Genomic DNA, 15200 nt, shown 5'->3' on the forward strand with positions numbered 1-15200 from the left:
CAACAGTAAAATCAGTCTGCATATGCAGTAACGCATACTTGCTATAATCACTGTGGAACCTAAGGGGTTAATACTCTGCACTGTGTAAAACTGTGTTTGATCCCAACTTCTCTGATCCTCCCCTTCTTCCAGTGTCCCCCTCTTATCTCCCGATTAGACATATCGTGTGGCGTCACTCTGCACATGCTCAGTTTGGTGTGTATTTTTCTTGGGAGAACGTATGTGATCAGCAAAGGGACAATCAGCACTGTCCAGGTCAGGGGCTCTGCATCCACCTAGAGCAAAATGAGAACTCCGCCTACAAGCTTTAACATGTGCTCGGCTGGACACTGATAGAAGTCACATGACTGCTAATGAGAAAAGGTATTTAGCAGTTTTTAATTTCAATAATTGCATTATCATGTTCTCTGTACTGTAGGGGGGACCAGATATAGTGAATGCAGGGTCCTGGGCTTAGTAACACTTTACTGATATATAAGCAGATGCTATGTACACAGCTAAAAATATTTGTTCTTAAAGGGGCAGGTTCCCTTTTGCTTTATTTAACCCCTTGGCGCCGGCACCTCCCGGCCCTTTAAGGGTTCCAGAAGCCGGAGCAGGGTTTTAGGGTCATGTGACCGCCGTGATTTGCTGTCACATGATTGGGAAAGGTCCAGATCAAAAGAGGAGATCGGGACCTTTCCGTGAGTACCGAACGTGTGTGCTGGGAGCATGCGCTCTCAGCACGTGTTTTTTTTTTAATAGAACGCAAATATGCGGCCGCTCGGCGTCTAGGCCCAGACGCCGGGAGGCCGCACATTTGCGTTCAGCCGGCGCCAAGAGGTTAAACAAAGGTAACATAGAACACACTACATTTAGCACAATCAAACTAACACATTATGCAAAATGAACAGGCCAGATTCCTTTTAAATAAAAGTTGAAAACAATAAAAAGGACCTGAGCTGAAGACTCAAGTATTGGCCACATGTTTCATTTACTTCCAGGCTGAACAGGGCAGACGATGCCAGCTACAAACATTATCTTTCTGCAATCAAATCCTTCAGCAGCCTTTCATCTACAACAGAGTGAAAGGTTTTTTTTTCCCCTAAGAAGAAAATGGAGGTCAGCAGAGGCACACACAGTGAAAGATGATTCTTTGAAGTGATTTCATCAAAAGGTAGACATTTGTTATTCAACAGTATAAAACATCAACACATTTCATGGCACAGTAACTGCCACTTCATCAGGATAGGTGTACAAAGCACATCAATTGCTTAAAGCTGTGACGCTCACCTGCCTCACAGAGAACTGCTAGCTAATGTTATGAACTCCATACTAGAAACTATGACATTCTGACTGCTTGGAGATATTGAAATATGTTTTGCACACCTACTACAAGTGCCATGTAATAGACTGATGTTATTTTTATTGCTGCATGACAAATACCCTTAACCACTTGCCGACCGCAGATAGCCGAATGACAGCTTCACTGCGGCCGGCCAGTTCTGGGTGGACGTCATATGACGTCCTCCCAGAACGCGCTCTCCTGCGCGCCCCCGGCGATCTCCGTGATCGCTGTGTCCTATGGAGACAGCTGATCATGTGATATGGTAAAAGGCCTTTTACCACGTGATCAGCCGTGTCCAATGACACACTGATCACCGGGAAATGCAATTGCCGGTAATCGGCTGCACTTTCCTCACGCTGTCACAGCGTGAGGAAAATACTGCCGAAAACCACGGCAGATGTCAGAGGAGGAATCGGCACTGATGATCAGTGCCACCCACAAGTGCCCAACAGTGCCACAAACCTGTGCCCATCAGTGTTATCCATCAGTGCCTCCCAGCAGTGCCGCCTATCAGTGCCGCCCCATCAAAGCACATCAGTGAAGGAGAAAAATTACCTGTTTGCAAAAATTTATAAAAGAAACAAAGAAAAACTTCTTTTTTTTCAAATGTTTTGCTCTTTTATTGTTTATAGCGCAAAAAATAAAAAAAAACACCCAGCAGCGAGTAAATACCACCAAAAGAAAGCTCTATTTGTGTGAAAAAAAAATTATAAAAAATGTCATATGGGTACAGTGTTGTATGACCGTGCAATTGTCATTCAAAGTGCGACAGCGCTGAAAGCTGAAAAATGGCCTGGTAAGGAAGGGGGTATAAGTGCCCGGTAGGCAAGGAGTTCATGTATTTTCTTTCACCATGGGTGCCACTGCTGACCTCACTTTTTTTTCCTTGGCACAAAAATCTTCTGTTGTGCCCCATGATTCTAACACTGTTCTATACCTGATAATTCAAAATACCCCAATGAGCGACCACCTGCCCCCTTCAAGATGGAGCCAGACATATTTTCCATAAGCTTTAAAATAGGTTGCTTAATCTTTGGATGAGTTTCTTGCAACCTAGATGTGAGCACATAAAATAAACCTGAAGTTTAACTGCTTTCCCGATGCCCTATAGCAGATATACTGCTACATGGCAGCAAGGGAGCGCAAAATCACGTATATATACACTGATTTTGCATCTCTGGGTAGGGGGTGCACACGAGCCATAAGCACACCCTACCCGCGCAGCCATTCGCGGCCACAGCTGTCAATCACCAGGTCTCGGCTGGTGATTACACGCAGGCAACTGGTGATTACCGAGCATCTCTAACGGGGAGGAGGACTGTTTTGTTTACGAACAGCTCTCCTCCCTGTCAGCTCGGGCACACTGCTCTGGAAGACTGCGCACGTGGAAATGAAAATGGTAGGTCAGGAACAACCAGGCTGGGAAGGAAAGCTTAGATGATGCTGGATGTCCTCCAGGAAGTGAGGCGGGCTTTGTCTGACTTGATGCAGCTTCTAAGACTCAGCGTAAAAAGTTCAGTTTGCCGTGAAATCAGAGCAAGCAATTCCAGCTGGGAAGCTTTCACAACTGTGCAATACAAAAAGATAAGGGTGGAGTTCTGCTTTAATGCTACACAGTTCTTTCTGAAAATGTAATACTTTTTGAAATAAAAACTGCTACACTTACATGGATCACTCCGGTGGCTGGAGAAATTCTGAATCTTTCATCTACAAGGCCTGTAATTTATGTCTACTTACTGTTCAAGGTTCAGCTTGTTAAATATTTCCACAGTAGTCTCCAACACTTTATCCACATAATCTACTCGGTCAGGATAACACTTCATAGCCAGATTAATGAGAGATACTTGCAAGGACACAACATCTTCGGAGGGCATGTCCTGCCGAGACTAGGGGAGGAAGGAGACAATAAACGAATGAACATTCATATTTTAGATATAAATCTTTTTCTGCACCTGAGTCCCCAGGATCTCCTACTTCCTGGGGCCTTCAAGCTCAACAACACTAGCAATGCTGACACTGGTGAGAGGAGGAATTCTGTAGTGTTAAATTTCCTGTATCAAGGCGACAATGCTGCTGCCCCAGAGTACAGTGAGAGAGCTTGTCATCCTAGGATAGGAAGTGTGTTACTGGCAGGATTACCAAGTAAAAAAAAAAAAAGTTAAAAAAAAAAAAAGGACTGAAAAAAAGAAAAACGAATGCACATCCAGGAGCTGGTAAGCTACAGTATGTTTCTTTAAAAAATTACAGCACTCACTACTGTTGAAAACCATAGTATCCTCACCCCACAGCCGACTGAAGAATTGGCTTGGAGTGAGGACACCGCTGGATCCCTGGAAAGGTAAGTGTCCTAGTATTAAAAGTCAGCAGCTACAGTATTTGTAGCTGCTGACTTAATTTATTTCTTTTGGACGGGGGGGGGGGGGGGGACGGACAGGCAAACTCCGCTTTAAGGCATCAGTGCTGTCTGTATGGATATAAATGGTGGGGTGTCATCCTGATGTCCATTGGTAATCTACAAGAAGCCTGTACCATTATATAACAAGTATATGAGAATATGACCAACTACTGCTGACCATAATGTGATCTGGATAGATGAGAACTTTCAAAAAACAAACAAAAAAAAAAAAAAAACAAAGAATGCTCTCTATTCCTCACCTGTATGACTGTGGCCACTTGCTGCGAGAAAATGTCGAACAGTTTTATATCTGCTGGGATGCCAGGTCCATCTTCCCTGTGCGCAAACAGCGCTAATCTATGGAGGAGGGAACAGAGAACAGATCTCAACAGATGGCTCAAAGCAACGCAAGCGAAAAGGAAAAAAATACAGCCAAATACCATAGCAGAACTGCAACCTCAGAATGTGGGATTACCTGTCAATTAAAGCGATGATGATGTTTTTTACATTCACATTTTGGTGAAGTTCAGCACATGCACGGAGAAAAGGATTCAGTGTTTGGAGGTGGAATTCATCAGGAAAGACCTAAAACAAAGATAAAAACACCCAAAATAAAAATAAGAAAGGTATGGTATGGTCTGGGTGCCCATTGCGGATATTTCCCTTTACTGCTTTTTATAAAGTCTGCTCAGAAAGGAAGTAATCACCCAGTAGGGAACACAGACAATATAATTGTCATAGGAGTGCAGGATTTCTGGCTCCAATAGGGTGTCCCAAATTGGGTATGGGATGATATTTTGTAGGCAGCTCTCTAAAGTACAGCTCTCATAGCTGGGTCCTTAAAACACAGTATTTAGAAATTTTAGGAAAAAGGGTCCAATGCACTAATAAATTGTATTGCCATGTTGGTGGGGTTCTGCCCTCACTTCCTAATTTGTCTAGGGTAGCCCATAGATGAGACAGTTGAACAAAAAAAAAAAACAAAAAACTTTACTTCCCATGGACTTTTCATCATGAACCGTATCAGCATTATGGTTGCCCTCAAAGGGCGGGTTGTATCTGTCAGACTATATAAAAATAACTACTCTTTATTATATTAAATAATTGCCTTTGCATATGAATATTACTGGTTTTAGTAACAACATAAAATTTAAAGTGTCAGTTCACCTTTACCAGAAGTGTGCCTACACAGATAAGGGGTGTCTGTGGATAATAAACTGTGTGTCTCTGACTAAAGTTGAATAATGTCCTTGCTATAGGTGGTTGCATTTATGTGCCTCATGAAGCCTGACTGGAATACTCCCAGGACACTGCCAAGTGAGGCCTAGTCATTACTGCATCTCTACCATCACAGGAGGACTGAATCAAAGCTTCTGGCTCTCTCTCTCACCACCCTCCCCGTAGGTGGGGGGGTGTTAGAGATGAGCCTCTCTGTGCCTGCACGGAGAAGGAGAAGCACTGGAACTGGCAGAGTAGTTCTGTCCTTCTGTCTGCTGCACGAGATGGGGGGTTGTGCCGCACCTACAGGAGAATTGCGAGGGCCACATAAAATGGCCTGGAAGCCCGGATATGGCTTGTGTTTGACACATGTGCTCTATGTGGATGGGGGAATCCTCCCAGCTGAGCAATTGTATTCTGACAGTAGAGAGACTTCCCCATCATCAGAATGCACCGATCAGCATTGCAGGTTATAGCCTACAGCACGGATCAAGTGAAGAAAATCAGAGTTGTTCAGTAGATTGACTTCTGGACAACCTCCCTGCCCATACAGGGATCAAACTTCGACCGGTCCCTACTGAACTGGCCTATTTTCAAACGATGTATTGCCGGCTTAGCACTCAAACACAGGGCAAGAGGGTAAATCTCTTAAACAAGAAACAGACAACCAAAATGAAATGGAATGTCTAGCCCATTACACCCCTTCCCAACTTTATCCAAAAGAAAGAATAAAAAGGCTGGAGTTTGGGTTTTAAAGCGAAATGCCAGGATTCTCCCTCACCCCAAAAAAAGAAGTTAAAGAGAAACTAAATCATGCATGAGCGCTCCCAAGCCAGGCTGTGTGCATCCATAGAGGTGCACAGAGCTGTTAAGTCATGCCCCACTCCTCACAGGAGTTTGACTGAGAGCAGCAGCAGCCTATGGCTCCCGCTGCCCTCCGTGTCTCCTGTGAGACTAGGAAGTGAGGTGGAGCTGTGCTGCAGCCGAGGCAAAGCTGCAGTGGTGAATGGAGTAAGTGTTTAGGGATGGGGGTGGGTAGGATAGGTACTGGGCATTTTTTACTTTGATGCACAGAAATACATCCGCTTCACCGCGGACCCGGCATTCACTACATCCGCTTCACCGCGGACCCGGCATTCACTACATCCGCTTCACCGCGGACCCGGCATTCACTACATCCGCTTCACCGCGGACCCGGCATTCACTACATCCGCTTCACCGCGGACCCGGCATTCACTACATCCGCTTCACCGCGGACCCGGCATTCACTACATCCGCTTCACCGCGGACCCGGCATTCACTACATCCGCTTCACCGCGGACCCGGCATTCACTACATCCGCTTCATCGCGGACCCGGCATTCACTACATCCGCTCTTCCCGGACCCTGCATTCACCACATCCGCTTCACCGCGGACCCGGCATTCACTACATCCGCTCTTCCTGGACCCTGCATTCACCACATCCGCTCTCCCCGGACCCTGCATTCACTACATCCGCTCTCCCAGGACCCTGCATTCACTACATCCGCTCTCCCCGGACCCTGCCTTTACTATATCCGGTCTCCCCGGACCCTGCATTCACTACAGCTGGTCTCCCACAATACACAGAACATGGAAATGCAATTATTTTAGTAAATATAAACTGCTAAATACCTTTTTTCATCAGCAGTATATAGCAGTCTTGTGACTTCAGCAGAGCACTGGTTAAAGCTTGTAGGAGGAGTTTTCTTTCTGCTCTAGGAGGATGTGAAACCCTTGACTCTCTGTCTGGAGAGTGCTGATCACATGTACTCTCCCAAGAAAGAAAAAAAACCTCTCTAGTAATACACACCAAACTGAGCATGTGACTACAGATTCAGTCTGTATCAGGTGGTCATTTCAACAAGAGGAGGGGCAGAGAATACAGGATCAAACAGCCTTTTTACACAATGCAGAGGATTAACCCCTTACGTTCCACAGTGAGTATAACAATCATGCTTTACTGCATATACAGACTGATTGTACTGTTGTGGGTTTAGTAACACTTTAACAGCATTGTGCAGCATTGAAGGGAATGTGTCAGAAAATACACTCGCTTACCTGTATGATACACTCCATGAGGTATTCTTGGGCAAGTGCATCTCTGCAGTTCACCACTTGTTCTAGTATCCCAGGCAAAACAATCTGGAAGAAACAAAAAACTCAAGTAAAGAAAAAAAGTAATTCAAGAATCTAAAGAAGCTACAATTGCCCTATGCTGGGACTAGTCCACAGGCCACCAAAAATCCAGCTTATTTGCTTTCTAAATAGGACAGGAAGTGTGTGTTAGAGGCAGGATCTCCAGGTGAAAATAAAAAGTTAAAAAAAAAAAAAAAAGGCCTTAAAGCGGAGTTCCACTCACCCTGTCAAAAAATAAAAGTCAGCAGCTACAAAAACTGTAGCTGCTGACTTTTATAAAACAGCCACTTACCTGTCCCTCGGTCCCGCGGTGTGTCCCCTGCAGCCCGTTTCATCGGCCGTCCTGTATTCCTGGAGGCCCAGCATCTTCAGTGTGGGCACCCAGCTGTGACAGCTTGTGGCTTCACAGCCGGGTACCCACTGCGCATGTGTAAGAAGCGTTGCGCTTCATGAATGGTCCTGTAGTCTTCTGGGACCTGTCATGTGTCCCAAAAGACAACAGGGAGGGAGGGCACCTTCTGTTTCCGATCGCCTAGCGATTGGACCAGAAGTGGGAGCGGATACCTGTCAAATTCGGGTACCCGATCCCCCCCAAAGGTGCCAATCATTAATGGGGAGCAGTCCTTATAGTGGAACTTCTCCTTTTGGGGATATCTGGGGATTGCCATATCTGGCACTTTTTGTTCACATGTAACAACCAATTTGTTTTGTTTTTTTTTTACTTAGAACCCCCGAACATTATATATTTTTTTTAAATCAGAGACCCTGGTGGGTTTCTAAATTTTTTTTTTATCTTACACAGTATTTGCACAGTGGTTTTTCAAATGCAATTTTATGGGGAAAAAAAAATACACTTTTTTAAATTTTATTGCAAAAAACAATACATAACCCATTTTTTTTTTGTAAAATATAAAAGATGATGTTACACTGAGTAAATAGATACCAAACATGTCACGTTTTAAAATTGCAAATGCCTGTGTAATGGCAAAAAACATACATTTTACTACCCAAAGATGATGCTTTAAAAGCCTTTACAGGTTATGTCCCCTCCCACTTCTTGCAATTGAGCAGCTGGAACGCCGCTTCAATCGCTATTACAAGAGAGCCGACCACCAGCGTGACACCTGCAGCGGCAGGCGTCACTCCGGTATACCCAATGAACGCCCAGCGACGTACCTGTCGATGGACAAGTGGTTAAACAAGAAAACAAATGAATCCAACCACATCTAAGGACAGGTAAGCTGTGTTGTTCTTGGGTTTAGATACACTTTAAAGCAGACCATCCACCAAAAACTTGGCTCTGCTTTTTACATTTGTCCCCTCCCCCCTTGTATAATTTCTGTAAAGAAGGGGGAAGAAAAAAAATATTATACTTGCCTTTTCTTCTGCCTGCAGTGCCAAGATGTGATTGCCGTCATCCTCCTTCCAGCAAGATTTGGGGAATGTGGAGCACTCCAAATATCACAGAAGGATGCTTACAGCACTGTGCTGCGGCATCTTCTCAAGAGATTTAGAGTACTCTACATTCCCTGGGGCTTTGTGGGAGGATGAAGACATCAGCCTCTGCATCACTGAAGGCGAGTCGAATAATTTTTCCCATACAGGTAATTTGATTAACTTTATTTACAAAGTTTCAGCAAGAAGGAAAAACTATTAAAAAAGGCTGCAAGTGAGCAATGCCAAATAAAAAAAAAAAAAAAAAATACCTGCTTGTATCTTTCAACGTTTACTCCCTCCAGCTGACTGAGCCGGACTAAGTTGGTTCCCACCAGGATCCGTAGTTCTTGCCGTTCACGCTCTCTCTTCTCTTTGTCCCGGCTGTGGCCCTGGTGCTGCATGCGGACCCAGAGCTTGTTCATTTCGGCAAAATTCAAAAGCACGAAATCCATTGAGTCACTGATGTCTCCTGTGACTTCCTCACTGTAAAAACTATAATCTGTTACTGTCCAGCCTATAGCACGAGAGATCGTCACTAATATAAAAAAAAGAAAAAAACAAAAGCATGCAAAAATATCCCTGCACCAACAACTTCACTCACCGGCTTCGTTCTACTACCAAGAAACTAATTAGACAAGGTGGAGAGTGTTACATCACAGCCCCGCCCCTACACCTCGTCCAGTCAGAGAAAGCTTTGCATTTTCCTGTATTCACAATGCATCATGCCAGCCACTCAAGCATGGGACTTGGGAGTGGAGATCAATGGAGTAGCAGCATTTGATTCAATGATTTTCATTATTTAGAGGCATCGCCAGGTATTGTATATACATAGTTAACCACTTCCAGTCCAGCCCATGTATATAAACAGCTGGATGGGAGCAGTGCAGGAGCGGGTTGCCGTTCATAAATGGTGCCCGCATTTTCAGCCTGCTCCCTGGGATCGCTGTATGGGACCTCTCTGTGAGGTCCCGATCATGTGATCACTGATTGGCCCCCCGTCCTGCCCCCCCTAAAGCACTCCGGCAGCTGTTTGTTCTAGTGTGAATTTGCCCGCAAATCTTTCACCTAACCATGTCAGAAAAGCACGCTGAAGACACGCAGTTGGATCCTTACTTGGTCTCTTCTCCCTCATCTGGCAGGATGTTGCGGGTGCACTGCAGGAGATAATTGCGAAGGAAGAGCCCCCTCAGTGGATGCTGCACTCCACGGCACATCTCCACCATGTCTTTCAGGATGTCTTTCCTCGACTGGGAAAAGGATTTCACATAGACAACGCCGACAGTGATCAGCAAATACCTGAGAGACAAAGCACAAGTCAAAAGAAATTCAAATAAAAATAGCCACATCTTAATATTTTTACAACACTTTGACCTAATGGTGGTGTGGGAAGACATTCTCACAAAATACTCTCAAATTAAAAATGTGTGACCATAATGGCTACAGCTGGCCATGTTACAACAGGACTGAAAACCCCAAATAAAATATGTGCAAAGCCAAACAAAGAATAGAATGATTATGAATACAAGGGGGTGGGATATTCCCATATATTTTCTACTCCCTCTGGCCACAGTATGGACCCCCTAAAGTCTGAAGGACGGTACACTGGCCCTTTGTTTAGGAAGTTTGGAAACACCTGATCAACAGCCAAATTCACAATTCCAGCTGTTCCCTCAATAGGAGTCAATAGAATTATCCCAAAATGGGGACGTAAAAAGAATACAGCAGGGCTAGCACAGGGGCCAGCACCTTGGTGAAGACCCAAGGAGCAGCCAATATGCTGAAGGGCAGAGTCCATGAACTGGTAGTGTAGGAAACAGATAGCAAAGTAAGCATCTCTGATGTCCACAGAAGCTTCCCTGGTAATTCCATGCAGAATTTCTCAAATGAAATGAAGACATTCAGAGCTTTTCTGATTCAGAATGGGTCAAATTCCCACTATGGGCTTGGAAAGTGTTAATGGGATGAATAAAACCCCTGGAACCATTCTGCAGCAGGAACCAGGGCAATGACACTTCGATCCAAAGGAAAAGAGATAATTTGATGGAGATCTGCTAACCTGTGTGGTGACAAAGGAGGCATGACATATTGGGTATCTATTTACTTGCCGTAATATCTTTCATATTTTACAAAAAAAAAATTAGGGTATATATTGTTTTGTTTTTTTTAATTATTAAAGTGTATTTTTTTCCAAAAATACTAATTAATAAAAACCATCCATTTCAGTATCGGTTTTCGGCCAAGTGCATCCTGAATTTTCGGTTTCGGCACCAGAATTTTCACTTCAGTGCACCACTATTAGATTCAACCCTGGTTACAAGATATCATACATGGTGATCAAATAATACCCTGCTGGAGTTCTTCTTTAACCGCCTCCCACCTGCCACATAAGGTAATGACGGGCGCAAGGTGGTTCTCTCGTTCTGGGAGGACGTCATATGACATCCTCCCACTCTAACCGCGAGGCGATCGGTGGTGCGCTGTGTCCCTCGGATACAGCGGATCACCGATCAACGGAAAAAGCCAAAGATGTCGGCTTGGTCATGTGATCAGCTGTGTCCAATCATAGCCGATCGCATGTAAAATAGGGAAATGCCGATTATCAGCATTTCTCTCCTCACGATCAGTCACGCTGAGAGCTTGTGAGGAGAGGAGAGACAGTAATCAGCATTCCTCAGAGGGCACATGTACACTGATCATCAGGGAACCGATGATCAGTGTGTCCTGATGATCAGTATAGCCCCAGCAGTGGTACCTGTCAGTGTCCATCAATACCAGCTGTCAGTGCTCATCAGTGCCACCTGCCAGTGCCCATCAGTGCCTACCAGTGCATATCAATGCCACATATCAGTGCCCATCTGAGCTGCCTTTCAATGCCACCTATCAGTGCCAGTCAGTGCCACCTATCAGTGCCCATCAGTGCTGCCTAACAGTGCCAGTCAGTGCCACCTATCAGTGCCATGAGTGCTGCCTTTCAGTGCCCATCAGTGATGCCTGTCAATGCCTCAGTGCCACCTATCAGTGTTCATCACTGCAGCCTCATTAGCGCACATCAGTGAAGGAGAAAAATCACTTATATACAAAATTTTATAACAAAAACTAAGAAAAAACATTTTTTTTTCAAATTTTTCATTTGTTTTTGGTTTGTTTAGCAAAAAATAAAAAACCCCAAGGTGATTAAATACCACCAAAAATTGTCACTATAAAAATTTCATATGGGTACAGTGTTGCATGACCGCGCAATTGTCATTCAAAGTGCAACAGCACTGAAAGCTGAAAATTGACCTGGGCAGGAAGGGGGTATACGTGCCCTGTAGGCAAGGGATTAAACAAGAAATCAGGAGGAAAACACAAACAGCCATACTCACAGCCTGGGGATGATGTTCCCGGCATACTGGACCAGCTCGTAGAGATCTGCTACTTTCCTTCCTTTCGCAAATTCGTCCGTCAAATAAACTTCCAGATAATGCAGCTCATCAGAAATCGCCATGTCTGTTGTAGGCCATGTTAAGGATAATAAAAACACAAAAACGTGGTCAGGCATGAAAATTCTGGCTTTTAAAAATTGACTTAGACTCCATTTACCCTTGCTCAACTCCAAAGTTGCACTGGAAATCGCAATTGTGATGCAACTTTGATCCGACTTTACACACTCTGGATCAAATTCGCATCAAAGTATTGCAGGTATCTTTTCTAAGTTTTGAATGCGTATCATTGAAAAGAATGGGCTGTGACTTGTCATGCAACTTTGATGTCCAAAGTCACATGACAAGACGCACAAGTGTGAATGGAGCGCCTTAGATAACAGAGACCATTTGCTAAACGGCACAGGCATTCACCTTGGAATCCATCTTCAACACTTGGAAGCACTTCTGGAAAAATCCCTCTGATGGCCAGTATTTTCTGAATGGTCAGCTAAATTGTAGTCCTATAAACTGCAATGAGATGTATTCCCCAATTCTTCAATCATCGACCTTATGCAGGCCATAGATGGGTTGAAAATCGGCCGATTTTTCGGCTGAAAAAAAAAAAAAAATAATAATAAATCAGCCGATTTTCGCACTGTTAGTGGGTTACTTGGTCGGCCGTTTTTTGGGATTTTGGCACATTTTTTTTATCGGTGAAGTTGGGAAAAAAAAAAAAACGGACGACTTTGTCGATCGGCCTATTTTCCTGGCAATGATGGGCAAATTGGCCGATCTTTTTACCAATAAAAAGCCGTGACCTGCAAGAAGAAGACGAAAAGAAGAATTTCAGTCCACTATTATATTTGACATGAAAACGTATTGCGGTTGCAACAATGTATCTATTTGTATAAAAATAAAACAGTCTGTATCCAAAATGGATACAAATAGATACATTGTTGCAACTGTAATACTTTTTCATGTCAAATACAATAGCGGAGCTCTCTGCAGGGAAAGAAGTAATAAAATGGCGGCCGTAGACGGGGGGGAAAAAAAAAACGGCCGATTTTTTTTTTTTTACCGTTGGTGGTGACGTCGGCCTAGTCAACGACCAATTTTTTGTTTTTTTTAAACGGACGGTTTGTGACCTGTCTATGGCCTGCATAAGTTTGCAAAGGCACAGCTGGATCAAAACAATTCCTGCTGTGCCTGACCTTCTGAAAATACTAGCTGGCTGGCTGTCTAAATCAGCACCTTGGTAAGTATGAAAGCAGCTGAATCAAAATCACAGCCAAATGACGAGCATTCTAGAGAGAAGACAACAATAGAAGACCACATCTCATGACACAAAAAGGTTTCCTGTAAGATGAACTTGGGGCAGGCAGGGATGCAATATTTATATTGCCCAATGCGTGAGACAGTTATGGGCGCCAGGCAGGTCGTTTTTTGCAACATTGAGCCCTGCTGTGGGAAAGCAGCAGTGTTTACATATCAGGTGGAAGCATTTGGGCAGCTGCGCAGCCATCCAAAAGCTTCCACACACCTCAGTAAAGTGCTCTGGCCCCACCACCACTATGTATCCCGGGCTCAGCATGGAATCCGCCATAGAGGGTGCTGCCGGGTACAGGGGAGGGAGCTTAGCGGACAAAGGTCTGCTTTCCTCATCATCTTGTTCCTGACCCAGAAGCGACATGTATGACATCACCTCCGTGTCCCCGATGACAGTTTCCCCAGCCAGCAGGGTCAGGAAAGAATGTAATGCATTGTAATCTGCATTGCATTACATTCAAGGAGCACAGGAGACATCCAGGGTCTTTTAGACTCATCCTTGATGACCTGACCTATAGGGTTATTAAAGAGTCAACCTATAGAAAAAATACGGTGCTGAAATTTGTTGCCATTTCACGGGTGTACACAAAGTTAAGGTTTGAAATGTTGGGTATCTAACTACTCGGTGCAACCTTGGCTTTAATATAGTACTAAACAAATGGGCAATTGATTGTGTTTTTGTGCCCCCTAAAATTAACTTTAGTGTGTTTTACGGTTATATTATAAATATAAATTAAAAAAATATATAGGATGAGAACAGCCTATATCCCCGCGCTGAAGAGTGAAAATATTGACGGTTAGAATAAAAATTATTAAACCAGTAATTAAATATTTAAACTAAGCTGCTGCTTTAAATAACAAAAAAAAAAAAATCTATAAAATAGTGAAAAAAAAAATAGTACACACCAACAGTGCTGTGTATGTATACTACTTTTTTTAGTCACGGTTTACAATTTTATTTTTTTTATTTAAAGCGGCAGCTTGGTTTAAATATTTAATTACTGGTTTAATAATTTTTAATGTAGGATATAGGCTGTTCCGAATTATATATATATATATATATATATATATACACACACACGCACGCACGCACGCACGCACATATATATATATATATATATATATATATATATATATATATATATATATATATATATATATACACACACATACACACACACACACACATACAGTGGGGATCGAAAGTTTGGGCACCCCAGCTAAAAATTTGTATTAATGTGCATAAAGAAGCCAAGGAAAGATGGAAAAATCTCCAAAAGGCATCAAATTACAGATTAGACATTCTTATAATATGTCAACAAAAGTTAGATTTTATTTCCATCAGTTACACTTTCAAAATAACAGAAAAACAAAAAATGGTGTCTGCAAAAGTTTGGGCACCCTGCAGAATTTATAGCATGCACTGCCCCCTTTGCCAAGCTGAGACCTGTCGGTGTCATGGATTGTTCTCAATCATCATCTGGGAAGACCAGGTGATGTCAATCTCAAAGGTTTTAAATGCCCAGACTCATCTGACCTTGCCCCAACAATCAGCACCATGGGTTCTTCTAAGCAGTTGTCTAGAAAACTGAAACTGAAAATAGTTGACGCTCACAAAGCTGGAGAAGGCTATAAGAAGATAGCAAAGCGTTTTCAGATGTCAATATCCTCTGTTCAGAATGTAATTAAGAAATGGCAGTCATCAGGAACAGTGGAAGTTAAAGCAAGATCTGGAAGACCAAGAAAAATATCAGACAGAACAGCTCGCAGGATTGTGAGAAAAACAATTCAAAACCCACGTTTGACTGCACGATCCCTCCAGAAAGATCTGGCAGACACTGGAGTTGTGGTACACTATTCCACTATAAAGAGATACTTGTACAAATATGGTCTTCATGGAAGAGTCATCAGAAGAAAACCTCTTCTACGTCCTCA

At 43.4% G+C, this 15200-nt stretch overlaps 1 protein-coding gene across 1 annotated transcript in view; it reads right to left on the reverse strand.

Moving 5' to 3' along the window:
• The window catches only part of LOC149433872 (vacuolar protein sorting-associated protein 35), a gene marked incomplete at its 3' end in the record, with an annotated part of 93246 nt that overhangs the window by 45401 nt on the left and 32645 nt on the right, over positions 1-15200 (reverse strand). The window contains exons 4-10 of the mRNA XM_089664342.1: positions 11901-12024; positions 9649-9831; positions 8805-9018; positions 7021-7104; positions 4198-4307; positions 3983-4079; positions 3065-3213 (exon numbers count right to left, since the gene is read on the reverse strand). Coding sequence (XP_089520468.1) covers positions 3065-3213; positions 3983-4079; positions 4198-4307; positions 7021-7104; positions 8805-9018; positions 9649-9831; positions 11901-12024 — 961 coding nt within the window. The remainder of the gene's footprint in view (positions 1-3064; positions 3214-3982; positions 4080-4197; positions 4308-7020; positions 7105-8804; positions 9019-9648; positions 9832-11900; positions 12025-15200) is intronic.

This window comes from Staurois parvus, unplaced genomic scaffold (genome assembly GCF_062004578.1).
Source record: "Staurois parvus isolate SC_StPar_1 unplaced genomic scaffold, SC_StPar_1.0 ptg001888l, whole genome shotgun sequence".
Lineage (NCBI taxonomy): Eukaryota > Metazoa > Chordata > Amphibia > Anura > Ranidae > Staurois > Staurois parvus.